Source organism: Mustela lutreola, chromosome 4 (assembly GCF_030435805.1).
Source record: "Mustela lutreola isolate mMusLut2 chromosome 4, mMusLut2.pri, whole genome shotgun sequence".
NCBI lineage: Eukaryota > Metazoa > Chordata > Mammalia > Carnivora > Mustelidae > Mustela > Mustela lutreola.
Genome location: NC_081293.1, coordinates 98,837,620 through 98,864,113, shown reverse-complemented (window position 1 = coordinate 98,864,113; position 26,494 = coordinate 98,837,620). Strand labels below are relative to the sequence as shown.

At 45.1% G+C, this 26,494-nt stretch overlaps 1 protein-coding gene across 2 annotated transcripts in view; it reads left to right on the top strand.

The window, feature by feature from the left end:
* The window catches only part of GLI3 (GLI family zinc finger 3), a 266,709-nt gene that overhangs the window by 164,591 nt on the left and 75,624 nt on the right, over window positions 1-26,494 (top strand). For both annotated transcript variants that reach the window (XM_059170584.1, XM_059170583.1), the window contains exons 5-7: window positions 13,728-13,930; window positions 16,501-16,647; window positions 21,532-21,733. In XM_059170584.1, the coding sequence (XP_059026567.1) occupies window positions 13,728-13,930; window positions 16,501-16,647; window positions 21,532-21,733 (552 nt within the window). The remainder of the gene's footprint in view (window positions 1-13,727; window positions 13,931-16,500; window positions 16,648-21,531; window positions 21,734-26,494) is intronic.

Here is a 26,494-nt window from a genome sequence, read left to right as displayed (position 1 = left end):
GGGTTTGAATCCAGCTTAGGTATTTAGGTGTTAAGGGCAATTTATGATTTAATCCCGTTTTGTATCACGAACCATGTGAAGGAGCAGATAGCGAGCCCTTAAACCGGCGTCTGTCATGGCACAGGTGTTTGACTAATGGCAGAATTACCCAATAAGTATCCGGTCTGTTACCCTATTTAAGTCTAAGTCCTACAGCCTTTCCCCACCTCCGAAATGGGAACGCATCTTACAATCGGTAGTGTCTCACTGTCGCTGTTGGTGAAGGCGTGGTCGCCAGGAGGATTCAGGGATCTCAAAGTAAAATTCTTTTGCCTTGTATTTTCCTTTCTGTGCAAGTGCTAGAGTGAGGCATGATAAAAAGTAGGTGTGAGTAGGTCTCCGAGACCTCCTTTGGGGAAGTATAAAGCACCTAAAATAATGTTGCGTCTTTAGATCAATAGCAACATCGCTTCGATGAAATCCAGTATATCTCATAAGTAGCCCATATACATTATGTCTGCAGGTATGTAGTCGGCAGGCAAAAAGCTGTCTCACTGTCAAGTTGGTCCCCCCCACTCCCAAAAGTGCAGCCAGTTTTTCCTAAATGTTATAATAATGGATCTTTTGACAGGACCTTAAGGTTAAAATGTAGACGATGTTTGGAAAATGCTCTTGCTCCCCAAATCCTACAAAACGTGAGGGAGGACAGCTTCAGCCTGGAACAGTATAAAGGAGGGAAGCCTGTGTCGCATGCTGGTTATGCTGGTGTGTTCGTGCAGAGGGATAGCCCTGGCTCTCCGAGCTAAGACTCCATGATTAATGGTGTTTATTCTTGACAGAAGCCTCCTTTATTTATCTGCAATACAGTTTAGCGATTTTATCAGGCACCTGAATGAAAAATATTCAGTCATACCAATATTGCAGTGTAAATTGAGTAGAGTCACTTTTTATTATATCTTTCTGCCTTATCATCTGCACAGTAATTTTCTAGCAGAGGTTTGATATGGAAAGGCTGGATTTAGCTGTACTTGACACAAAGCCTCTTCAATTTCCCCTAAAAGTTCAGGCTGCTCTTAGAAATGTGTGTGTGTGTGTGTGTGTGTGTGTGTGTCTGCGTGTGTGTGTGTCTGTGTGTGTATAATATATAAGCCCTCCCTCTTATCCAGGCAATTTCAGGATTTGAAAGAATAAAGATAAAATGCACAAACCTGGATGGGAAAAGTGTTGTTAATATAAAAACATCTAATAGCTGTGAACTCACTGGTAAAAAAGCTTCTTTAGTGTTTAAGCTGTGGCTCAGTTCTGAGGCTTTCGTGTGGCCACGCGGTCCCACTTTTTTCTAATCAATCACCATCCAAATCCAATCAGCATAAAACCAGACCCTTTCATTTCTCCTGGGAGTAATATCAAAGTTGAAGTCCAGAGTGGCCCAGAGGGGACATTAGTCGCTGCCGTGATGGAAAATGCCGTTCCAGACAAGGGAGAAGGGAAAGAAAATGAGGTCTCGTTGGTGGGACACTCAAGGAAGGAGTCCCAAAATTTTCAACCAAAGTTTATTCAAGTAACAAACGTGATCACATTAGATGCCAGAGCAAATCGGTGACAGATGGGGACAAGCGATTTGAATCATAGAAAAATTAGGATTGTAGGACCAATCAGACTTTTTAAGCCTGGAGGGTGGAATGGTAAATCGTCTCTCCCATTTTACCAGTGAGGAAAGGAAAGCCCAAGCAGCTGTTAGCAGGAAGCGTGTGGTCCTAGGCACCTGTTCTCTAAGGGTAATAACCTCAGGTCATTCCAGCACATCATTTAGACATTTCTGTTTCCTTCAATCTGTCCCCACCCTGGCATCAGAATAGTGGCTTCCAGGACACCTGGGTGACTCAATGGGTTAAGCCTCTGCCTTTGGCTCATGTCATGATTTCAAGGTCCTGGGATCGAGCCCCGCATCAGGCTCTCTGCTCAGCGGGGAGCCTCTTTGCCCCTCTCCCTCAGCCTGCCTCTCTACCTACTTGTGATCTCTCTCTGTCTGTGTCAAATAAATAAATAAAAAAATCTTAAAAAAAAAAAAAAAGAATAGTGGCTTCCACTGGGAAGAAGGGACGCGGGGGAGATCTTGTGGGTCTTTTCTGTGTTTCCGTGGTGTTCCGCTGGACCCTGGGACCATGGGCTCTGAAGCCAGAAGAGCCAGAGCCCTGGGGAGGTCCTTCTCTCCTTACATGGAAGTTACTGCTTCCTTTCCATTGAGTAATGTAGACAAATTATTCCCTTGTACGCTAGATGTATTCCTTTGCCATATTTAATTTATTTTTGAACAGTTTGATATCTTCCCAGGGGATGAAATTCTGGAATATTGAGAACTGTCCTGGGATATAAAGTCTTAGCACATAATAGAGTCCTATGATGTCTGAACAGCCTGCCAAATAAAAAAGGCCCCCTATTTTACCTTCACTAGGCCAGAGGGCCCTAGCAAATCTTAGAGGCTTTATTCTGGAGGATAACAATTCAGATAATTAATAATAGTTCCTTGATGGATGTTCCTCTTACCTTTACAATAAGGATAATTTCAAGAACAGCAGAAAGTATGAGTCAAGGATCCTAAGAGGAAAAACCCAAGAACATGCTAGTCAGTGGTTCATCAATGGTAATAATAATCATGAGGATCTCTGATGGCGATGGAATATGGGAAACGTCCAAACCATATATGTTTATATTGGGTTGGGGGACCCACCTACGACCAGCATGCCAGACAGCTGCCGAGAAGGAACATTCTAACTGGTTCTTGAAGGAACCCATCAAAATAGAAATTGAAACGGAGGCCTCATCTTCTTGGCTCAGTTTTCCAGAGGCACTCTTGTCTTTGGTATGAATCTCCCCCTTCCACCTCTCTAGAAGACATGAAGCAAGGATTAAACTGTTGGAACCTGACTTCCTCTTTCTAGTTATTTCCACACAATCTAAAGCCTCCTGCTGGGTGACCTCTCACTTAAATAGCAGATCCTGGCTTGGAGCTCTCGAGATTTTTAAATGTTTCTTTACCTTAAATTGTTGACATTTCCAGGTAAATGAGGTAAGCACAGACTTGTTGGTTGAGTTGGTTAAATGCAATGTTGAATTGAGTTTCTTGGACATACTTTATGGTCCTCTTTCTTTACACGTGCTGGGTACCACGGTTCAAACCCAAAAGTTCCCCCCAAATGTATCACAGTTGATAGGAAACTCTATGTTATTAGAAAACCTGACAGCTGGATGAGCGAACGCAACGCGGCCCAGGCTTCTTCTAGATACGGTTAGTCCGCGGGACTTAGGTCTGTGCTGAGTCTCCCACGCTATTGTCTTCCAATATCTTTTTATTTTGCTGTGTGTTTTCTTTTTGGAAAAGAATACTGCTTTGCCACTTTCAGTGCTGCTCTTGGATAGAATGGGTAATTCATTAGATTCCAAAAAATAAGGCCTGTTAGAATGAATGGAAAATTGGCAACAGTGTCAGAGAAATCACACTTGGAAATTTCTGTCACACACACCCCTCCCTCCGTTTTTTTTTTTTTTCTTTTCTCACAGCAATGGATTTTTGAATCAAAACCAAGAGTCACCATGCCCTTGAGTTTGCTTTTAGAAAAAAGAAATCCTGTGCATGTTTACCGAGGTCGAGTAAACTCAGTAGTTTATTTGCTGTGTTAAAAGAGGTGAGGTGGGGAAGGTGGGGTGCTTCTAAATGATACCAGGGGTGTCAGATGGTTGACTCCCTATAGGGGAGAACAGCCCCCTCCCTGTATGGTCCTAAGAAGTCGGTACACGAGGAGGCCATAGAAGCTGGGTGAACTTGGACTTACCCAACCCAGAGCTCTTATAGTAACAGCATGAGGAGGCCACAGAAGCTGGGTGACCTTGGACTTACCCAACCCAGAGCTCTATAGTAACAGCAGCAGCTAAGAAGGTGTTGGTTGTAGGGGCCAAGGTTTGCTGAGAACGTCCCACGGGACAGACACCGGGCTCAATGCTCTATGCATACTTCTTGTTAATAGTTAAACACTACTTTGTCTCCTTCCAGGCCTAAAGAGCTTGCCGCAAAACCATCTTTGAAAGATCTGGCTCTCTCAGCACCAGATCTGTCTCAGGGCTCACTACTTCGATGTGCGTGAGGATTACAAATCCTCCCCCACAAATGGGGGGCCGATGGGTGTGGTTGGAGCAGTGAGACAGGATGGCTCCTGGACCCCGGCTGGGTCTGGCTGGACTGGCCTCCCCTGTGGCCTGCGTACCCCCTACAACCCCCTTCGCCCCGGAGAAAGAAAGAGCTTCCATAGGCAAAGGTGACTGTTCAAAGGGACAACATGTTGTGTTAGGGAAGGAGGGGAGAAAAGGACCGTGTTCCTTCACTGTGTTGCCACAGACCAGTCGGGAAGCTTTCCAAAAAACAGGCCCCGGGAAATGCCCCAGAAGCTGACCACTGGGAACAAGCTCTAAGTCCCTCCATCTGCCGGGTATCCTGTTAGGAAAAGAATCACGGCTGGACTTTGGTGTGTCCTAGGAACCCACCGAGGGTTTCTCACTGAAGCCGTGTTTCTGTGGACTTTGTGGAGGAAGATACAACCTATTAGCTCTTCTAACCATTAGCTCTTATATTTACATTAATTCTATCATATATAGTCTATTCATATCTAACATGTAAGTTACATATTAAAATATATAATTACATATTTTAATAATACTAAAACTGCATAATCTTCGTTATTTTAAATGGTCTTATTTTTCTCACAAACTGGATAATAATTGGGGCAAGAAGATAAAGAAGATGGTCTTTCATATTTATTACACATTAGAGTAAATACTTCTCTAGTACACCTTCTTATGGAATGTTTGGAATCTATAAGGACAGCCAAAGAAGCTGCCAAACGTAAGAATTTAAAAATACTCTGCCTTCATAGAATTGAAATATTAAAAATGGATGCCTGGTTATTTAGGAACGGGTTTTTCAGCTGTCATTCAGAACAGAGATCCCTCCTTCCTTACTGACTCTCTCTCTTCTGTGCTTGTTTGAAAAGTGTTCCGGACGCGCATGGGGCTTCTCTGCCCACAACCTGGGATGGAAAGGAGACTCAGGCTGTGGGATGTGGTCATTTAGCTCCAAGGGTTTATATGAACCATATATGTTTGTTTTTGGAACCCATTTTATAACAGTACATTACATGTTGTAGTTACTGGAATGGACTTTCTTTTTAAATTTATTTTACTTTTTTTAGTTGAATATAGTTGACCCACAATGTTACCATAGTTTCAGGAGCACAAGAGAGTTATTGGACAGCTCTGTACTCTACGCCGTGCTCCCCACGATGGCCCCCCACGATGCAATCATAATACCATGCTGTGCCTTTTGAATGGCCTTTCGTTTAAATTCTTTGACTATCTTTCGGACCTTGGAATCTCAACCTGTTAACATAGAATTGTATTTATAGTACAGAAGGGAGGTAAATTTTGTCAGATTATTTTTTGCTGTTGTCTCAGGAGGGAATTTAAAACCAAATTTAGCCACAAACACCACAAACAATTGCATTATTCACGTGATGCTACAAATCTACCGATGTGGACCATCGTTTCAGTTGCCAAAGGAGATGACGGACAGGGATTGGAGATGCTCACTTGGCCTCTCCCTTTGACTGCCTTAGCAGAGCCTTTCATCCCCCAGAATTAACATACAGAGACCCACTGCCCATAGTTTACTTTGAATTTGCACTAGTGTGTCCACTGCACTATCTGCATAACAGCAGTAAATATGTTATTATTTATGGTGTCCTTTAAGCATCGATAATTTGCAAATTTATGTATACACACATATATGTATTTAATTACCTCAAATTAATGGAAATGGTTGAAACCACTGTGGAAAATGCTGATATATTTGACACATGGGAAGGGGTGTATCCTTTTTCAAAAAACTGTAATTTTTTTAAAGAAGGCACAAATGGAAAAGCACACAAAATATACACACACAGCTTGGTTAAGTCTACTGAGTTATCACAGAGTGAAAACCTCTAACCACTAACCCAAGTCTAGAAATAAAACACCAGCACCCCAGAAGCCCTCCTTCCACCCTTAACCCACCTGCCCTGGCTATCCTGCCCAGGCTCCCATTTTGGTTTGTGTGTTACTGACCTCTACCCAAGTAGGATCGTACAGCATCTTGGAACCTTTTTGCACCAGGCTTAAGGACCACTATAATGTGGTTCACATTATGCTTACGAGATTTTGCACACTGTGATTTGTTCATTTTCATAGCTGTTTGCTGTTCTGTGGTGTGAATGATTTACCCATTCTACTGTTCATGTGTTTGAAGATTTTTATCTTTTTAAGGACTGTCTACGCCCAGCTTGGGGATCGAACTCATAACCCCAAGATCGAGAGTTGAGGGCTCTACCCAGGGAGCTAGCCAGGTGCCCCCCCTGCCCACCCATTCTACTGTTGATAGACACTTGGTTGTTTCCGGTTTTAACAGGAAGGAGAAACACAGCTGTAAACGGTTGAGGAGACCATGAGGCTTGGGCACTTAAACCATTGTTGCCGCTACACCAAGGAAGGGAGCGGCCGGTCATAGGTGTGCGTTTACTTGAGCTCATTATGCCCAACTGTTTTCCAAAAAGGTCGTGTCAGCTCATATGTACGCACATGGTTGGAGAGTTCCTGTTGTTCCAAACCCTCATCGCCACTTGTCATTGCCCCTCTTCCTAATGTCAGCCATTCTGTGGACGTTCAGTGATCCCCCATTATGGCTTTCATCTGCCCTGCACTTAACTGGTGACATAACTGGTGACATGTATGCAGTCTGCTGAAACATACTAGAGAAAGCTTTTAATGTTGAGGGAGAACGTGTAATTCAAAATATACTTTTATTTGACTCTGTCAGAGGCATCTCATGCCTGAAAAAATGTCGGTCTAAGTATGTTGAAATACTGACATTGGTCAGATCCGAAGAGCTTGGCCACAAGGAATAATGTTTTTTTAGTGCTCATTCAAAATAATACCAGCTTTCCCATTTATGGATGTAAACTTCCATTCTCAGACATAAATAAAAAACAAAAATAAAGTCGTTCTTAAATATCCCTTGGAAACGACGTTTTACCGTTAAAACAAGTATTGCTCTCGCTTGTGCTTTGTTAAAGAAATGAATCACAGCTCGGAAATTTTATATGTAAGATAGTTCTCAGCACCCTGAATCAAGGTACACAATAGGCAATATTCCAACCTTCCTCTTCAGTGGCCTCTTCTATTCAAATCCTGTCTACATTTTGTAGCACAGTTCATGTCCCTTTTTTTTGGTAACCAGCATGCATCACAGAAGCCTCCTGTCAGGGCCTTTTGACGCATCAGGTAACACTCGCTCTTACACACCCATGTGCATGTGCCCTTTGTGCCATTTGGCTATCTGTTCTTTGAAAGCAGGGACTAAATGATCATATATTGTGTTTACTGAAATTCCTCCAAGTTCTGAAATCATAAGGGATTCTTAGTGAGTGGATCTTCCATGAAAATATCTACCAAACGAACAAATCATCAAAATATTCATCAGTGCAGTTACGCATATAGCTTTTAAAAAACTGAGATCCAACACAGTGAGTTTGTAGAAGATTGGAGTCAATTACACCTTCACGGGAGATATTCTTTAGGTGTAGAGATGATGGCACCGGGATCTGAAATGGACCCATCTTCTAGTCTTGGGCTGTGGCCGTTGTGTTTATGGGGGGCGGGGGGGTTGACAAGGTTAAAGGCCCCCAAAGTAACAGTAGAACCTCTGGGACTAGCAGAAGTTGAAAGCACTGACCACCCATAATCTGAAGGCTATAGCTCTGGCAGGGCTCGCCTTGCACAGCCATGGCCGTGGGGATTAGAATGCCACCTGTAGAGCCCCAGCCAGCAAGAGGAAATAGTGACACCAATGCCTTGACTCTTCTGTCCATTGCCAGCTCCCCCTGCCTGTGCATCTTGCTCCAAGACTCCAGAGGGGGAGAGTAAGCCCGCTGAGTCAGGCCATACAGACCAGTCTTCCTGGGCACGCACTGGTTGCAGGGGGAAATGGAAAGTAGCCCCACGGCCATCTGTATGATTCAGGCTCACACGAGGCTTCTGGAAGGGCTCCTCGAAGAGAGGAAGAGAAGTCCAGGATCATGCCCATTTCTGACCACATCTCACATATTCGCTGCGGCCGTTTTTGTTATTTGTTTCCTTCACCGGATGGAGAGCTAATTTTTATTATACATTGTGATTTATTAAAATTGCATTTATTGAATAATTAATTAGTTGGTTAAAAATACATTATAAGGGATAACTCCCCTTTGTTCTCGGTTAGGCCATTTCTTGAATATGGGGAGTATCTTCTCGTCAGACAAAGCACAAAATTAAACAGAAAATAAACTTGTTATGTAAAAAACCCCAACATTACAGTCCTCGGGTAGTTGGAGCCCTTGTGCAAAGAAGCAAGGTGTATGTGTAATTTCCAGTGTCCCAAGCAATGTGAAAGCAATTGTAACAATCCAGCATGTAAGCCTGCTTTCATGCTCTCATAATGGGTAATGCAGGTGATTAAATACTGTGATTTTAACCTTGGCATTTTAGTAACCCAATAAGATAGATGAAAAGGCAGTAACAAATCAGATTATATAATGATATTTCATTCTAAGAAAGTCCAGTTCCTCTCTGTAATATGTGGTTTTGTATTTTAAGTTGATCATGGTATACTGCTAAAAAAAATGCTCTAATAAGAATACGCTACTCTTTTTGTTGTAAATCTGTTTTCATGACCTTGTAAAAAAAATAATCTGAAGTCAAATTTTCTCCACAAATACAACTTTATACTTCTTTATTGTCTTCTGGGAGAATACCGAGATGATCACCACGTTCTTTCTTGTTTGGAACTGTGCTGCATTTATCTGGTGGGCAATATGGAGACAACACACCCTCTCTTTGCGGGGTCTTCCTGACCTGGGAAAAGCAGATGGGTGGCAGTAGGACAGCGCGGTCATCCCCGAGGGGACGTGTGGGTCCTGGCATGTGTGGGCCAACACGCAGAGGTGACAGGACATCAGCTGCTCCCATCTGCTGCTTCCTGAAAACCCTCTGCAGTTTGGGCACCTGCTTCCCGGACAGTAGTTTGTATGATTTACTTTGGAAGGTCACGGGCATATTTCTGTACTCTTTGGCTACTACATAAATTTCATGGAATCTCTGTTCTCGGTGAGGTTTAAAGTGTCAGTGGTCTTCCCAGAATGTCTGTTTGTTTCTTGTGTTAATTTTTTCTCTCCATGGTTTGTGCCACATTCAGGGACCACACAGAACAGGGAGAAAGCCAGAAGTTACAAAGGCAGAGAAAGGCTTGGAAGGCCAACTGTAATCTTCAGTTCCATCTCTGTGTATCTACTGAAAATGCAAACCAAGATAAAGATGCCTCTGATTTCTTTTCCTGGGGATACTGTCATCCTCAGTGAAGATTTTTAGCGAGCTTGGCAAATATACTTACCAGCTCATGTTTTTGATGGTTTGTGAAATAATCTGAGTCATTTATATGGAAAATTCTGTGGGTGCCTTTTCCACCCCTCCCAGACCTTTTCTTCCTTCAACAGAATCCATCCCTGTGGTCATAACCTTCCGCGGAGCCTTCATGTAACAGTGAACACATCCACCTGTTACATTTAAAGAACCTGACCTGCCCCCTCAAATTTGCTTTACTGTTTAAAACATAATAACTGATGGATAATCTATCGGCTAAGAATTTGGAACAGCAAGGAAATTGGAAACAAGTTTCCAACAGTCTTGCCATTTGGTCGGTCCTTTGCTAAGTTTAGAGTCACGCACACAAACAAGTTTTGTAGGATGATTCTGCCAACCACGGAGAGAATATCACCCGCCACTGTTTACTGAGTGCCCCCCACCCCGTGTGCCTCAGCGGGGTACGGGGGGGGCAGCCCCAGGAGGGAGCTACTGTTTCATTTTATGTCTAAGGCAACTTATCTTGAGTGACAGCCAGTGACAGATGGCATTCGTATCCAGTTTTCTGCAAAGCTCCTGCATTTGATTACTGAGTTCATGTTTTAACCACCTTGTGTGGTTTTATGATTTTACCTGGAAATCCAAGGAGGTGTTTCCAGGGCTCTGTCAGGTTGGGGAGCAAAGCAGACAGGAATGCTTCCCCCGTATGATTTGCTATGAAAAGAAGGTGCCAGTATTTCAGTGTTTGAGAATCACCTGTATGCTGTATTTGCCATCTGTAATGTGTGTGTGTATTTATGCACACATATATGTGCACACATGTATACACATACACATATGTATACATACACATGTACACATGTCGGTATCATATGCCTGTATATTAGGAGTAGCACACATTATATTTAATATAATATATGGTGATATATAATTTAATAGGCACATATTGTATTATAATATGCAGATATGCAATATGCGTGCATACACCAAGCATTGATTTAATGGCAACCTCAGTACTTGAGGCTTTACTTAGATTAACTTGCCAAGCTCCCCAGGAGGTAGGAATCCTCCCGGTTGTACCGTTACAGACCAGGAGAGGGTGGTCATTGCCTAGGAGGTCGCACCACTGTCTGATGTCCACATCACTTCCCCTCAGCACCCAAACCTTTCTGTGGTACCATCGCTCTAGGGCTCATGATTCACTTGTCCCCGGAATTCCTGACGACCCCATCACTGGGTAACCCTTACTAAGCAGTTTCCTGTTTGTATCCTGGGGACGACTGGCCTTTGAGTGCTAGCTGGTTTGTTAATTTAGGGTAATTACCTTACAGCTGTAATTAACTTACAGCTCTCTTGTCGGCATTCCTGTCTGAAGGGATCTCCTACCCCATTGTTTGGGACCAGGTGACCCCATAGCTCCCTAGTGTCATCTATCTGGGAGGCGTGTGCTTGGATGTGACATTCACCACAGTGGGGGAAGGTTCCTGACTTCACCTTCATGAGGAACCAGGCCTAGCTTCTCTGCTGTTACTTCTTCCTGGACTGGAAGGGGGAACGGGCCCTGGCGCCCTGCAGGGATGCTGTGACCAGGTCCAACTGCTCACTCTCGGCTGTTCCTGGAACAGGTATCTTCAGTCCTCTTGCGGGACTGGGCCGTCAGACGTCCTGGGAACTTTGGCAGAAGGAAAGCTTCTCCTATCTGCGGGCTTCCTTGTTTCTTCGGGATTGGTGACTGCCAACCCCACCTCGGTAATTTTTATGTTCAGGACGCTCGGTTTTTTTCCCCGGCTTATAATTCTTCAATACAGTATTTAGGCCTCTAGGAATATTCTTACTACCGTGTTCAATTCTGGGATTTCAGAAAAATTACAGGTTATCAGGTTACCAGTAAGATGTGCCACTGCCCTCACCGATGTTGAGTCTGTCCTATTGTGGATCATGAGACGAGCCTGGCGGGGAGCTAGCATCCCACAGATTTCTGGAAATGTCTGCTTTTGCACCTTTCTGCCATGCTGGTCTCTCATCATAAGTCTGAAAATAAGTTTATGTTTTGTTGTAGTTACTTTTGAATCGGTCTGGAAAGATTGATTTTCCTTTCTAGTCGAAAGCGATTTTAAGAACTGGAGCATCCTGTGCTCTGAAGGAGCAACATATGTAAGTGGAACTTGGCATTGAACCACAGCCCAGAGCTGACTGGCTGTAAAGAACTAAAATCGGATAGGCTAATGGGCTGTGCCGATTTCTATTTAGACAGAAGTCATTTTACTAATTTCCGAGTGAGTATGGAAAGTCTCAAGTTGCTTTGAAAAGAGAAAGCTGTTTCCAGGTGGTGAATGCTCACTCTGCCCGTATGGAAATTTAGAAAACTCTGGGGTTTTATTTTACTTCACCAAACGCGGCATCCGAATAACAAATAAAAAGCCTCTTTTTCTTTTCTTCTTCTTCTTTTTTTTTTTTTTTTTTTTAAGATTTCATTTATTCATTTGACACAGAGAGAGACACAGGGAGAGAAGGAACACAAGCAGGGGGAGTGGGAGACGGAGAAGCAGGCTTCCTGCTGAGCCGGGAGCCAGGCTCAACCCCAGGACCCTGGGACCTGAGCCAGAGGCAGACGCTTAAGGACTGAGCCACCCAGGCGCCCTGCCTCGCCTTTTTTTTTTTTTTTTTTTTTTCCAGTTCAAAGTGAAAAAGAGTAAGAAACATCACTTGAGCACCCCTGCCCCCACCATATTTCAACCTCTTATTTTCTACTGAGAGAAAATGCATGATCTGATCTGTGGTTTCATTTATCCCTGTGCCTGTGCTGCGCACTTGCCCGGATTGTGTTCTGACCGGGTGATGGGGGCCAGCCCCCGGCCGGGGGCTCCTTTGCTTCAGGAGGTGTGATGAGAAAAATGCATCTCCCCTCCCTTTCATTTTGCTCTGAAAGCGGGTGGTGTAAGAGGAATTTGCCGCGCTCTGTGGATCTGTCTCTATCACGGCCTCCCATTCCCGTGGCCATCCCCTCTGTGAATGAGGACAGTTCACTGGATTACTCGCACAACACGTTTTCTATTAGAGAAGAACAAGGCAGTGGGGGCTGGGGGAGGGGGCGTTCCGGAACCAGTGGTCCCCGGGGAAGGAATCCCCTGGAGCCATTCAGGCTAGGGCGGCAGCACGGTGTGTTTGGAATTTATCTTCATCAGCTTGTCAGAACCAAGGCTCGAGCTCGATCAAGCCCCGTTCTCTTCCAGCTTCGTAGCCCCAGGAGTACTGAATTCCTGGACGTGGCTCTCCAAGTGCCACTTGAAAGATGAGGGGCAGGGGAAGGGCGCAGTCAGGGCTGGCTCCCAAAGAGGAGGAGTTGTCTTTTGAATGGTGAACCTCGGATCTGTGAAGCTGGTTTTACCCCCAACTGCAAGACTGCTGCCCTAAAGGTTTGGGCACGAATATATAATATAGTGCCAATTGCACATTTCTTTTTTTTTTCCCTAAGATTTTATTTATTTGTTTGACAGAGAGAAATTACAAGTAGGCAGAGAGGCAGGCAGAGAGAGAGGAGGAGGCAGGCTCCCCGCTGAGCAGAGAGCCTGGTGCAGGGCTTGATCCCGGGACCCTGGGACCATGACCTGAGCTGAAGGCAGAGGCTTTAACCCACTGAGCCACCCAGGCGCCCCCGACTGCACATTTCTTAAAGGCCTTGCAGTTTGCCTCCTTCCTTTATGGGCAACTCTGCTGTGTGTAATTCTTTCTTTCCTTTCCTTTCTTTTCTCCTTTCCTTCTTTCCTTTCTCTCTCTTTTCTTTTGTCTTTTCTTTCCCTTGTTTCCTGCCATCCGTCCTTCCTTCCTTCCTTCTTTCTTTCCTTCCTTCCGTCCTTCCTTCCTCACAACACTGTGATGGTAAGAGGGAGGTTTTCAGTGGTGAAAGTAATATTTGGGTCAAACATAACACGTAATTGCAGAACTACTTAAAACTCAGATGCCTGTGGTTTAGAATTTCCTGTCATCAAGGAAGGCCAAAGGCAAGCTTTTCTTTTTCTGTATTCAGGGTGCCATGAGATTTCACAGAGGTTCGTCTTCTTTGCCCAGATAATTGTGTAGTATGAGTCTACCTGCTTTTGTCACAATGACTTTAAGGCCCTTGTACTAGAAACACATGTGCCCGATGTCTTTTCCCCAGGACACCTTGAATTCATGTCAAGTTGTTCTCATTTGCCTTTACAGACAGCCTCTGCCTGTGAGGATATTGGTCTCACCTGTACCTCCTGTGTCTGCTTTTCTTTTTCACCCAGGCCTTCTGCCTTATCTAGTAGTCCAACGTATTCAGACCTGCCCTTCATCAGGATCTCCCCCCATCGGAACCCCGCTGCAGCCTCGGAGCCCCCCTTCAGCCCTCCACACCCCTACATCAACCCCTACATGGACTACATCCGATCCCTTCACAGCCCGTCTCTCTCCATGATCTCGGCAGCCCGGGGTCTCAGCCCCACGGACGGTGAGTCTGTCCCCAGCCAACCCATTCATGTTTCTGCTTCATGCCCCACCTGGAACGTGGCATGGAGCGGTTCTAATGTTGACCGAACATTTCCCATGTTCCAGACACTGGGCTGATTGCTTCAAGGGTACGATTCAGGTCAAGGTTACGGACACCTCCATGGGATGGGGGGAGGGGGTCATTGTTTCCATTACAGGGTGAGGAGAGCAGTGAGGAGACGGGCCACGTAACTTGTAATGTGGCCCACTGGTTACTGCGTGGCAGGGATGGAACTCAAGGCCCGAACTCACGGACTCTGGATACCTTGCTCCTATCCGCTGTTGTGTCCTCTTGGCCTGGTTGCCGTCCACACAGCGTGCAGATGTAAGGGGCCATTCTGCTCACCTCCCAGTGAACGCTTTTCTGTTCTGCACATCTGAGAGGTGTGTTCACGCAGATGTGTCTGTTAGACCGGTGCTTCTCAGATCCCACTGTGTGTGTGGACTACCCGGGAATGATGAGAAAATGTCCTTCTGTGTGGGGTGGATCTGGGATTTCTGCACACTGGAAAGTTCCCAGGTGGTGCCAGGGCTGTGGTCCGTGGACCGCACTCTGAGTAGCAAGTCTTCGAGAACATGATGGTCTAGATTTGCTCGTGCCCTCCAACCTTGACCCTGCCCAGTGAAACCTGGAAGAGGGATGTGATGGGAAAAGAAACAAAATTTTGACTTTAATTTTATTATACTCGATGCTCATTTTAAGCTCTCAAGGGTCAAATTCCTGTTGGTTCTGTTAGCTTCCCAATTAATTACTTTTCACAAGACTAATTAGAGCCGTGTATCCCATAACTGTCAAATTATAAAACACTCCTTTGAATCAGGAAGAGTATTTCTCATCTCATGCACACATGTAGACTCACTTGCCCACAGTTGCCAGAATCTGAGTTAAGGTCCAGAACTATATAAGCCATATTAATGAGAAAGAGAGATTATGAGTTCTCTACAACAGCACACAGAACCTCCACCGCGCCATCTGGGTAACTGTGTGGTGTGACCCTGAGCCGTCCACCTTTTCTCTGCCGGCCCCTCTTGGGACTGGCTGGGCATGGTGGGGAGAGGTGGGAAGCCCTGGGAGATTTCTCAGTAAATCCCTACTAAGTTCTACTTTGAGTAGCAGCTGCGATGCCCCAATGGCTGTTCCGCTCATCTCTTTCTTTCGTTGTGCCATTTGGACGAGCTTCACATTACAAAAAGGAAACAATAAAAGAGTCAGACTCAAGTATTGGATTTGGTGTCCCAATGGGGAGTAATAGAGTCATCCCCATGGAGAACTTTGGAGTTCAGAGAAATGACAACACAGGAGAAGAGAGGGAGGGGGGTAAGGGAGGCCAGCTCACGGCACACTTGGAGTTATGCCTGGCTTGCAAAAATTTCGTTGGGTCAGTGGCATGTGGAACCTGGAGTTTAAAGCATCTTGTCACCTGTTTTCCATAGTATTTGATGATGAGTATGAATAAAACGTTCTTTAATTGGTTTGTTCTGCCTTCCTCTTCTTCCCTTTCAAGAGTCTAATTAATAATCAAAATCAAGTCACAGATGTCTCTCACATGTAGGCTAAGAGGTGCATGTATATCTGTGCCTAGATATTTTTATCGTGTATAAAAGTGTGGACACAGAGAACATACGCAGCCCTATTGCTGGAACACCCATGTTTCTACATAATAATTGTAAAACTGACTTTTACCGATGGAATGCTGCATGCTGAACACTGCTGCATTCATTGCTACCCACAGCCCTTTGGAGCAGTAAGAGGAGGAGCTGGGATTTACCTGCAGATCTTGGAGAATCTGGAGACCACCCTCAAAACGTCTCCAGTATCTCGCTGCTTTTGCACATAACTTGGCAGTAGAAACACATTATTATCCCCACTCTTACAGAGCTGACTCTTGCCAGTAAATTGCTCCAGATTGATAGGTATATTTCCTTTTTGATTTTGTAATGAGAAATGGGGGGGGGAGAACCTTAAAATTATGGGACACAAAATTGCAGCTTATCACCCTGACATGCGTTATTAAAACTATGCTGTGTCTTCCCCTCGGGAGCCCTTGGACGCTCCAGGTAGTAGAGCTGATTCGGGCTCTCCAGCCAGGAGCTGAGGGAAGTATTCTAAGTATGTCTGGAAAGACATCACAGTGGCCTCAGTTGTCAGCTACCCCTGGAAGAAATATGGACATACAGTGATTGCATCTACAAAGTGATTTCGTTTGGGGAGGGGGGCACACATGGGAAGGAGAACATACATACATTTTAATCATTTGGAATTCTTGGCTCTTTCTTTAAACAGGCCTCAAACCTTTTATAATACATTTGATTTTTTCTCTTCCTTTTCTTCAGTTTTACTTTTCAAATAAGAGTTGTCTGGTAGGCTTCCGTGGGAAACACGGTCTGAGTTACCGATGTTTTACTAACATGAGCCATAAAAGGAATTCCCGACGTGGGCTGCTCAGCCCGCGGGCTTCGGGATGTCTCCAGAAACATGTTTTGTTGACCTGTTCCAACTAGTCACCCCGCTTTGCTTGTGTGCTCTTCCAGCCCCCCACGCCGGGGTCAGCCCCGCGGAGTACTATCACCAGATGGCCCTGCTCGCTGGCCAGCGCAGCCCCTATGCGGACATCATCCCCTCTGCGGCCGGTGCCGGCGCCGGGGCCATCCACATGGAGTACGTTCACGCCATGGACAGTAAGTAGTCGGGGGTGGGGCGGGGGGGGGATGCTGAACTGTGGAGGGAGACGTGACCATTAGGTGATTCTCTGACCTTTGAAACCAGAGAAGCTGGAAGACCATTTGGTGCTCGGCTTTCTTTGATTTTCCGAGGAGCTTCTCCTACTTATCAGGCCGTCCTGGGGCTCCTGTGGAGGGCTCCGGGCTACTCACAGACTGGAAGAGGCAGGCAATTGTGATTTGGCAGGTCTCGAAAGAACTGTCCTGCCCTGATTGTCCTGAGAACAAAAATACGGGAATGGGTTTCATGATGCGGACATACTTCACCTAGGCACTCTTTGGTTTTCTCTATTTCATGCTTTAAAAATTGATTTTTTTCCCAAAGATTTAGCTATTATATTTTAGAGAGAGATAGCGTATGTGAATGGCAGCAGAAGAGAGAGAGAGAATCCTCAAGCACACTCCCTGCTGAGCACAACTGGGGGTGGGCGGGCTTGATCCCAAAACCCTGAGATCACCTCCTGAGCTGAAACAAGAGTTGGATGCCTAACCCACTGAGCCACCCAGGAATCCCTAAAAACTAATTTTTTAAAGAAACCTAGACTCCGTTTGTACATTTTCCCCCCCGTGGCTTTACTTTGCCTCGTATGTTTTCTTTACATTAAAAATCATATTTCACTAAGACCTTTTCTCTAGGAAAAATAAAAAGCATTTCCAAGTCAGAAAGAGCTGTTTTTAGTGCATAATGGTAGAAGATAATGGCATCCTTTGATGTTTTTTATATAGCTTATTTAGGGATCCCTGAAGGCTTATGGTGGTGCCTTAGGGTCACTTATCTAGACATAGACAAATGAGCCTACGAGTATCACGGTTCAGAACATCCAAGAGTTCTTATTTATTCACATTCTTTCAGTTCCATTTGCCGGGTGTCAGGAAGTGAATGCGAAGCGTTGTCTGAGAGATCCCTCAGTGAAAGCCTCTTCCCTTTGACTATGACAAAGGGTATGTGGCTTTGAGAAAGGCGTATGCTGGGGGAGGTTTGTTTGTTTCTCCTGGTGGCCACACTTTTTCATCTACAATCTGTTTGGATTCTTCTGGGACAAAAGCGTGTCCTGGGCACAGCCTTCAGGCTTGGAGTGGAGAGGGGGATACTGGTTTAGAGTGAGAGCTACGGCCTCCATCTTCTTACGGCCCTGAAGGAACTCGTTGAGTTACACGGGGTCCCAGCTGGCGACAGTTTCTGGCAGGAAGTTCATTACCACAAAGCAAGAGAAACGGGGGTTTGTTGTTTGGCTTTGTAGAGTCAAGAGCTTGGAATTCAGTCATCAGAACCACATTTCAATTAGGGATTGTTGGAAACGAAGTTCAGGTTTATTATGCAAATTCGTTATTTAAAACTCTGCAAATAAAGAATGAAAATAAGGGAGCATCCTTGGAAGGTCGGCCCGCATTACCTTCTACATTTGATGAGAATGTGTTCAGTCAGGCAAAGGCGGTTTTTATCTAAATAAAGGATGAAGCTACCCTTTTACTTTGTAAAAACTAATTAAAAGAATTTTAATTTGCCTGAGTATATGGTAAATTGATTGTCATTAAGTAGGAATTTAGATGTCCTATCATTCATCACATAAAAAGAAACCTCCTTTCTCTTTGTCAGAATTTTCTTATTAGAACAGAGAAACAAAACAATTAACAGAAAGCCAGATTGGAGAGATCTGTGTTGGAACAATAAGAATGCTGGTCTTATGTGTCAGAAGGAAACGGTAGGATCAGTGAGGAACTGGGCGACTTCTCTTGCAGCGGTCTTCAAAATGTTCTCCTTGTGTTTTAGCTGTTCCCCTCAACAGGGGATCCCAAATCACCATTCCAAAACGCTGACTTTCTCTATTTCCTTGGTTATTAGGGGGTTAGGAGGAGCATATTAAAGGGTTGGGAAGTGCTTAAAATACTACCTTCCTTCTAAAAAAAAATGAAATAGCATTTAGTTAAACATAACATGAGTGTGCAAAGAATTTAAATCATAGGTGACTTTTCTAACAGAGAAGCAGAAACTCTTATAGATCACTACCTTGGGTGTGGCCCTGCAGGGCAAAGCCTAGAAGCTAGCTGGTCACTCTCATCCATTGTTAACAGATCTTCCAGAGTCCTCAGTTGGCAGAAACTGCAAGAAACTAGTGTTGGATGAGCACTTGCCTTTTAAACGTGCCAACCATGGGCATACCTGGGTTTCTGCCACCTAAGGGCAGCGTATTTAAATGTTGCATGTTAGAATAAGCAAGTCTGCTTTATGGATCTAATTCTGTCTTTCGGGATTAATTACCTTAAAAGACAGGAAAGCAAGTAATCCCGATGAGGAACATTCTAGAATTGAGGGCTCCTGAAACCCTCATTATTTGCATCGGTGGAAACTGACCAATGTAAGAGCCCATCCTGGAGGGAAAAACAGAGAGGAGCCAGACCAGCCAGGCCGTGGGCAGCAGGAAGGCTTCCTTGGAAGGGATGAAGGGAAGCCTCTGGACTCTGGCTTTGGACGATGTAAGGGGCCCCTAAGACCTCTGTTGCTTCTTAACATCAGATGGCCACCTTATCTAATTAATGATATAAGAAATTAGAGGTGTTCCAGGCATCATCTCTATGTCTAGTGTGTCCTGTTATTCTTAACTCTGCCACGGATCCCTGAGACCCATCGAGAAAGGTTATCACTGAAGGTTATATGGAAGTAGACAGGAAGTCTGGAGTCCTTGGAGTCATTTGGAAGTGGAATAGATTTCTTCATTAAAAGACTAGGGGCAAAAAAAAAAAAAAAAAAAGACTAGGGGCACCTGAGTGGCTTAGTGGGTTAAGCGTCTGCCTTCAGCTCAGGTCATGATCCCAGGTTCCGGGGATCGAGCCCCGTGTCGGGCTCCCTGCTCAGTGGGGAGCCTGCTTCTCCCTCTCCCTCTGTTCCTCCGCTTGCCTGTGCTCTCTCACTCTCGAATAAATAAATAAAATCTTTAAAAAAAAAAAAAGAAAAAGAAAAAAATCTGTGATGAAATTAGCCTCTCATAGTGAGTAAATGTGGAACATTTCTGTGTAAGGCAGATGTATAATAAAAGTAAGATGGTGGTTTAAACACTAAAAGATGTGTATCTAGCTGGGATAGCTATATTGGTACTAGCATGGCCTAAATCAGGCTCATAATGAAATTACTCTAAATGAAGAAACTCAATTTTGAATGTGTCTGAAAGAAAAATTTGAGGAGGCACCGTATTCATCTTTCAAATCGGTTTTCCAGTTTTATACATGGTACTAATTTCCTAAGCTTCATTTTTGAGATTTATTTCCTAAGCTCCAGTTTGCGATTATTTCAGATAAAGTATATCTATTTATTCTGTGATACTACCTATAGACTTTCTCATATCCATCGATTTCATTTCATGATCTCGAAGCATGTTGGATTGTTATCTTGTGTCAAGGTCCATGATGAAGAAAGTATTCCCATAGAAGTTGCCAGAGACCAAGTGCCTAGTCTGTCTCCTATAAAGAAGGTTTACCTTCTACTTCGGTGCTCTGTGTACCACAAAACTGTAGTGTCCCCTTAGGCAAGTAGACCTGTACTATCAAATAAAACCCCTCCATTATTACTCAAAACGAATTATGTTTCATTTGCTCCTTATGGAGTAGGATTATGTTCTCATTCATTCATTCAGCTGTAGTTTGATGACTTGATGATGGACATGTGACCTTAGAAGAGGCAGGAGTGTGGGCCTCTGGGCCATATGCATTGTTGGTCCCTGAAATCCGCATCTCTAGGATCTACCAAACTGAAGGCAAAGAGGCATTTCATTTTCAACTCTTTAGGTAAAAAACATTGTACCAAGTTGGCATGCGTTGAAGTGTGAGTTACTAACCTCCCGATTAGAACTTCTGGAGGAATCTTAATAAAGACTGAGATTTCTAATAATAAATGCTTTATTCCCTATTATTATGACTGGAGAAGCAAGGTCCAGAGAATTAAAATAGATTCATCAAATCTCATAATAATGCTTACATGGTCCTCCCCCACCCCTGATCTTGGAACACCTCCAAACGAACCACATCCTGAGATTGGGAATGTTTATTGGAACTTATTCTTCTAGATTGTAGAGAACTGAGGCAGGGTTCCTCAGTCTCGGCACTCCTGGGGAGAGAGACTTCTTCATCGTGGGGGGCTGTCCTAGGCATTCTTGGGCGTTCAGCAGCACGCCTGGCCTCTACACACTCGATGGGAACTCACCCCCTGAACTGTGATAACTGAATGATCTCCAGATGTTGTCCCATGTCCCCTGGAGGCATAACTGCCCCCGATTGAGAACCGTCAATTTCAGATAATGCATTTATCAGTGTTTTAGTAAAGCTTTACGTATACGTGGATCAGATAACTACCAAAATCATGGGGAGATGAGAGCATCACTAAGCTGAATTTCTAATCTCCGGGTGCTTTAATTCATTTCCTCCTTTGGTTCATTGCCTTAAAATGGTGTGTATTGGGATGGGGAGGGGTGTGTCGTGTAAACTGTGGGGACCACTGTCTTTGTCGCTTGTGGTGAATTGATGATGGGAATATCTAAGCAGCCGTCAGATTCATAAATCACTAGAAATGAGAGGGATAACACATAAAAGTCTTTTCCTTTTGTTTAGCAATTTATCATTTTGCCTGCACATTAATAAACAGAGCTCCCCCGAGGTAAGCCCTAGAAGATAAATATTTCTCCCTAATTTCCTCAGTGGTAGCCAGGAGACCAGAAGTGGGCAGAGAGGCACTTGTCACTGCAGGTTGCTGGCTTCTTAGCTGTCCCTTCCTCCAGCCAGGCCCGGAGCAGTGACTCACAGGTGTGGAGTTCCAACCGCAGGTAACTGGGTTCTGTTCTGTTTCTGCAACAGGCACGAGATTCCCCAGCCCCAGGCTGTCAGCCAGGCCCAGCCGGAAACGTACTCTGTCCATATCACCGCTCTCCGATCACAGCTTTGACCTTCAGACTATGATAAGGACGTCTCCCAACTCCTTGGTCACGATTCTCAATAATTCCCGCAGCAGCTCGTCAGCAAGCGGCTCCTATGGTCACTTGTCCGCGAGCGCCATCAGGTTTGTATTTTCCAGAATCCGTGATGTGTTTCTTTTTATTAAAGGGGCAGCGCCCGAGGGGCCCGCCTTAGCGGGACTGATGCCCTCTGAGGGTGACAGCGATGGCACGACCTCGGGCCTGACCCGGGATGCCAGTCAGATGCTTCTGCCGTGAATTCCAGAGCCAAGGACTGGACCAAAGCTTTTTTTTTTCCCCCCAGACTTGAATTAGTAGCCTGTATGCACATCCGTAGCTATTTCCTTATGATGGAGGCTGCTGTGCAGTGAGACTGGTGAGCCTTCATCCAAGCCCCTCTTACTCATAGTTCTCTGGAGAGAAAACCCATTCATACCTGGTCGTGCAGCACGTGGGAGGAGGGACAGAGCAGAAGACAGACAGTCAGACATGGTGTAATTCACATTTGTTAACGATGGGGGAAAGGGGTGCATTTGAGGAAGAAAGAAAAGGTGTCAGCAGGATTTCGAATCTAAGGGAAAAGAAACGTGATGACATAGGAAGGCACGTCTCTCAGAGGAAATACGGCAAACCAAGATTTCCTTGTTTTCCTACTAAGCATTTTTAGCTTAATTTGAAAGCCCTCTGCTTTGTCATCCTCCCTCCCCGGGATGAGAACATTTTGACACTTCCTTTGGTGAAATGCTTTCTGTCTGCTCCTGCATGGGAAGGTACAAACTCAGGCTTCTGTGAACACGCTTACCATAAAATATCTCTCGCCGCTAATGATCAAACTTGGGCTGATGTCAATAAGTGGGAACGAAAGTAAGCCAAGTGAGGAATTTTAGGTGTGTTTAGGCTGCTTTTATCAGCTAATCACTTACTGATTCGTGCTGTGCTAGTTACCAAATGGTTGTTTCAGGCATCAAATTAGATCATGTCCTCGTTCATTAATTAGGGAACCCTGCTTGTCGACTTCGCTTATCCCTTCCCCTAAGTTTTTCCTCCCATAAATTAAGAGTTCAGTTCCTAGCAATCTTTTTGAACTGGAGTTTTGCAAACTATGGGTGATTCCTGCCGCAAAGGCAAAGGCAAAAATTCCTTGCTTTGAGTGAGGGTTTTGTTACTGGTATGTTTCTCTAACTGGACAGTAGTTTTAGTTCTTCGTTGAGGGGTGCCCCACGATGGACATACACATTAGGGAGACCCCAACCATCTGGGGGAAAACTGTGTTAGCGGTAGTGACACGCGTATTTACTAGAAATGGTGTGTACCTCCATTTTTTCCATAACGTTCTCAATTACACCTGTATTCCTTTGCTTGTTCAGTTACCAGCAGTCCTCTTCACGCAAGTTAGTGTTTAAATATCGTAAGCCCTAGGTTGATGTGAAATCATTTTCTTCTGCTTTTCTTTGTTCTTTCAATATGGTCATTAAAGGGTAGACACGGAGCAAAGCAAAAACATGGCTGATGTGACCATCATCAGGACATAGATGGGAGTCCTGGGGTGTCTTCAGGACTAGCCAACTTCATCACCAGGGGAGGCTTTGGAGCTGGGCACATCCGTAGTCAGATTTCAGCTTTGCAACCGCCTCTGCAAGCTGTCCTTGCCTGTTGGCTCTCCCAAGTCCAGGCTTCACACTTGTAAGCAAAAGACGAGATAGCCCGTATAGGATAGGACACACTTTATCAAAGCCGGTGTGTATGCACAGTGCCAGGATGAAGACCCCAGCTGGGGGCCAAGTCCTAGGAGCGCTGGCCCTGGAATGGCCCATCTGGGACCCTAGTAGCACGGCCCAGCTGTGCGACCCCTGTGATCACCCCAGGCTCTGAGGAAGGGTGCCCATCTCGGAACTGTGGCCTGGCTTTTCCGGCCCTCCACAGATACTCCCAACATCGTGCCGACTGCCAATGACCGCAGCTCACTTTGCTCAGGTTATGTAACGATCATGTGGCTGAACTAGAATTCATAGCATCAAAGTAGTAGAAATACGGTACACCAGGATATTCACAAAATAATGTTCTCACAGAATTCTGTTCACACAGAATCACTGGTGAGCATTGATTTCTCTCGCTTCTCCCTAATTTTTCCCCCTCTGGCTTTCTACCCACCTAGCTTGACATTCTCCAGTACGTCACAGCCTCATGGTACAGATGGTCGCAACGTTGTCTGTCTTAATTCTTACCCGCCCCCCATCTTCTCCTGCCTTCTTGATCTGCTCACCTCCGCCCAGGTGACCTAGTACTGGATCCTGACTGGGGTTGATCATTTTCCTCTGCCTCCAAGGAGCTCCCACAGACCCTGCCATTCTCAGTAGAGCTGGAAGAAGAGGTTTGCATCCATAGTCATGGGCCCAGCCACTGTGCACTCCTGTTCTTCCTTTGGGTCCTTGCCATTCTCTCTTCTCTCTGGCAGCCTGACCTCTCACTCTCCAATATTCAGCTGGTGTGTGTTAGGACCAGAGGTAGCTTTGAATGCACATAAGTAATGCAGATAGCTCAGAATGACATCTGCATGGTGTATAACACGATGACTAGAATAATTATCATTGGTAACATTTGCCTGTCCTGTAGTGCTTTGCTTGCCCTGTTCTTAGTTCAGATTTGTCAACTAAAAACCGACTTAAGGAATCATCAGTCAAAGTGGTGGGACCACTGGGAGGCAGGGAAAGGGTGGAGGTGTGAGCAAAGGCACACAAGAGGCACACTCTTTATTTTTGTGCCACAGAGATTTGGAAGAACGTTCTGTTGCCCTTGTTTTACTCGTCCACATAGTGGGTCTTTGCAGGAGAAAGTTGGAGAAGGTTGCATGTCAATCTTCCAATGCCCTGCTTTGCAACGGACCCCAGGCATGTTTGACTTTGGTGCTATTTTCTGGGGTCTGACCTACAGCTGGTAGAGGCGTGCAGTGTAACGCTGTTGGTTGAGTTGCCAAGATGGTGTTCCGTTTGAAGTCAAGCATTCCGTCTTCTGAAAAAATGCCGTAGCGGTGATCTCCTTCGCACGGCATTCTAGTTCAGATGTTACCCTCCAAGAGGCTGGTAGTCACATTTGCCTCTGTTTGAAATGTCTGCGTTGACCAGCTTATCTAAGAGTCTGCTGTTTGTTTCCCCTCTGCTAGAGTGCGACTAACAGAGGGCCACGGGCCTTGTTCATGGCCGCATACCACCACCCCCCAAAACACCTGTGCCTTCTCACCTTGACACCACTCAAAGGTTGTTTCTTGAGTGAAGAAATGAAGGAGCGCTTTTTTTAGGGGGACAGGGGCAGAGAGAAAGGGAAAGAGAGACATGCACTCCGTGCAGAACCCGATATGGGGATTGATCTCACGACCCTGAGCTGGTTCCTCTCCTGCCCAAATCCAGAATCAGCCGCTTAACTGACTGAGCCACCCAGGTGCCCCTGAAAGAGCTCTTAAATGAGTAATCAGAATTCTCATCAGCCCTTTTATTAAAGGAACTTTCTATGTGTCAGATGAATAATTCTGGTTTTTAGGTTGTTACAGTCTTTATGAAGAGTATGTTACATGTCCATAGGTTGAGAGCTATAGAGAGATGGAGAGATGGATACAAAATGAGGGGTTAAAAAGCAAATGTCTATCCTTGAGTATGGTTCTTATGTTTATGTATTTAGCTAGTAATTCTGTAAAAATTGCTGTAAAAATACTGTGGAAAGCAAATATTTATTCACAAAAGCCCCTAAGCACACTCAGTTATGTATCACTTTTCAACCCTGTGGTCCACGTCTACATCACAAATCCTACCCTTTTATATCATAACTGAAATGACCATTCTGAAAACCCCATGCACTTGGAAATGTCGTTGTGAACAATTTGACTGTCTCAAGCAGTTTTGACTTGTCCATCCCCCTGAAGACTCCCATCTAAGCCCAGATGACTCACGTTTATCCAATAACAACCTGTAACCTCCACTCCACATAGGTTTTGTAAATATAATGGCAATATAGTGGAAATACCTTTGCCTCTGCTAATACCTTCCCCTAGAAATTACACCACTGTCACAAAGAGGAGTTTGGGGTGACCTTCCTCTTCCTGTAGTCTCCTTCCAAAGGTAAATGGAATGAAGAAATGAGTAACCCACTCGTTTACAACTCACCAGTTACAGTGTTCTTGCTTTGAGTTTATGGCTAAAACGAAGATGAGATTGTGTCCTCAGTGGTCTCTGGTCTGGTGTGGTCAGGACAGACATCTTGATGAAAGTGGGAGTCGGGTGCCACAGTGGGACAGGTGTCTGCAGCCAGCACCATGGGCTATGACCAGTGTCGGGACAGTGGGCTGTGTTCTGTGTTCTGTGTCCTGTAGTGGCCATCTTTTTCCCTGGAGGAAGCAAATGTCTGTTGCCACTTACCAAGGCAGGAGAGGAACCAGCTCGGTCTCCAGAGCAGCTTGACTTTGGATCTGTTGATACCCTTTTTACACTGGGTGGGACACAGCAAAGAACAGAGTGTAGGGGAACACAGTGCCCAATGACCAGTGTCCCGAAACGCTAATGACATCTTCTGAAAGTGGTGACAAACTTCTTCTCCCCCAGCAGTAGCCAAAGTGATTAATACTGAGAAAGGTAGTTGTTATTGCCTCTCGTATGTGGTTATTGGTTTTAGAGAGCATTTCATTGAATCAGTTACTCATTCATCCCCTCCCGTATTCAGCTGCATGTTCAACTCTGTGTTAGTCACCACGCTGGGCATGGGGGCTACTGGGATGGATGAGAGGCAGGACCCCTACTCTCACTGAACTCCTGAAGGGGGGAAAAAGGCTCCAGTCAGGTACGAATGAATGAGTGGACCAGATGAGGCCACGGGTTGGG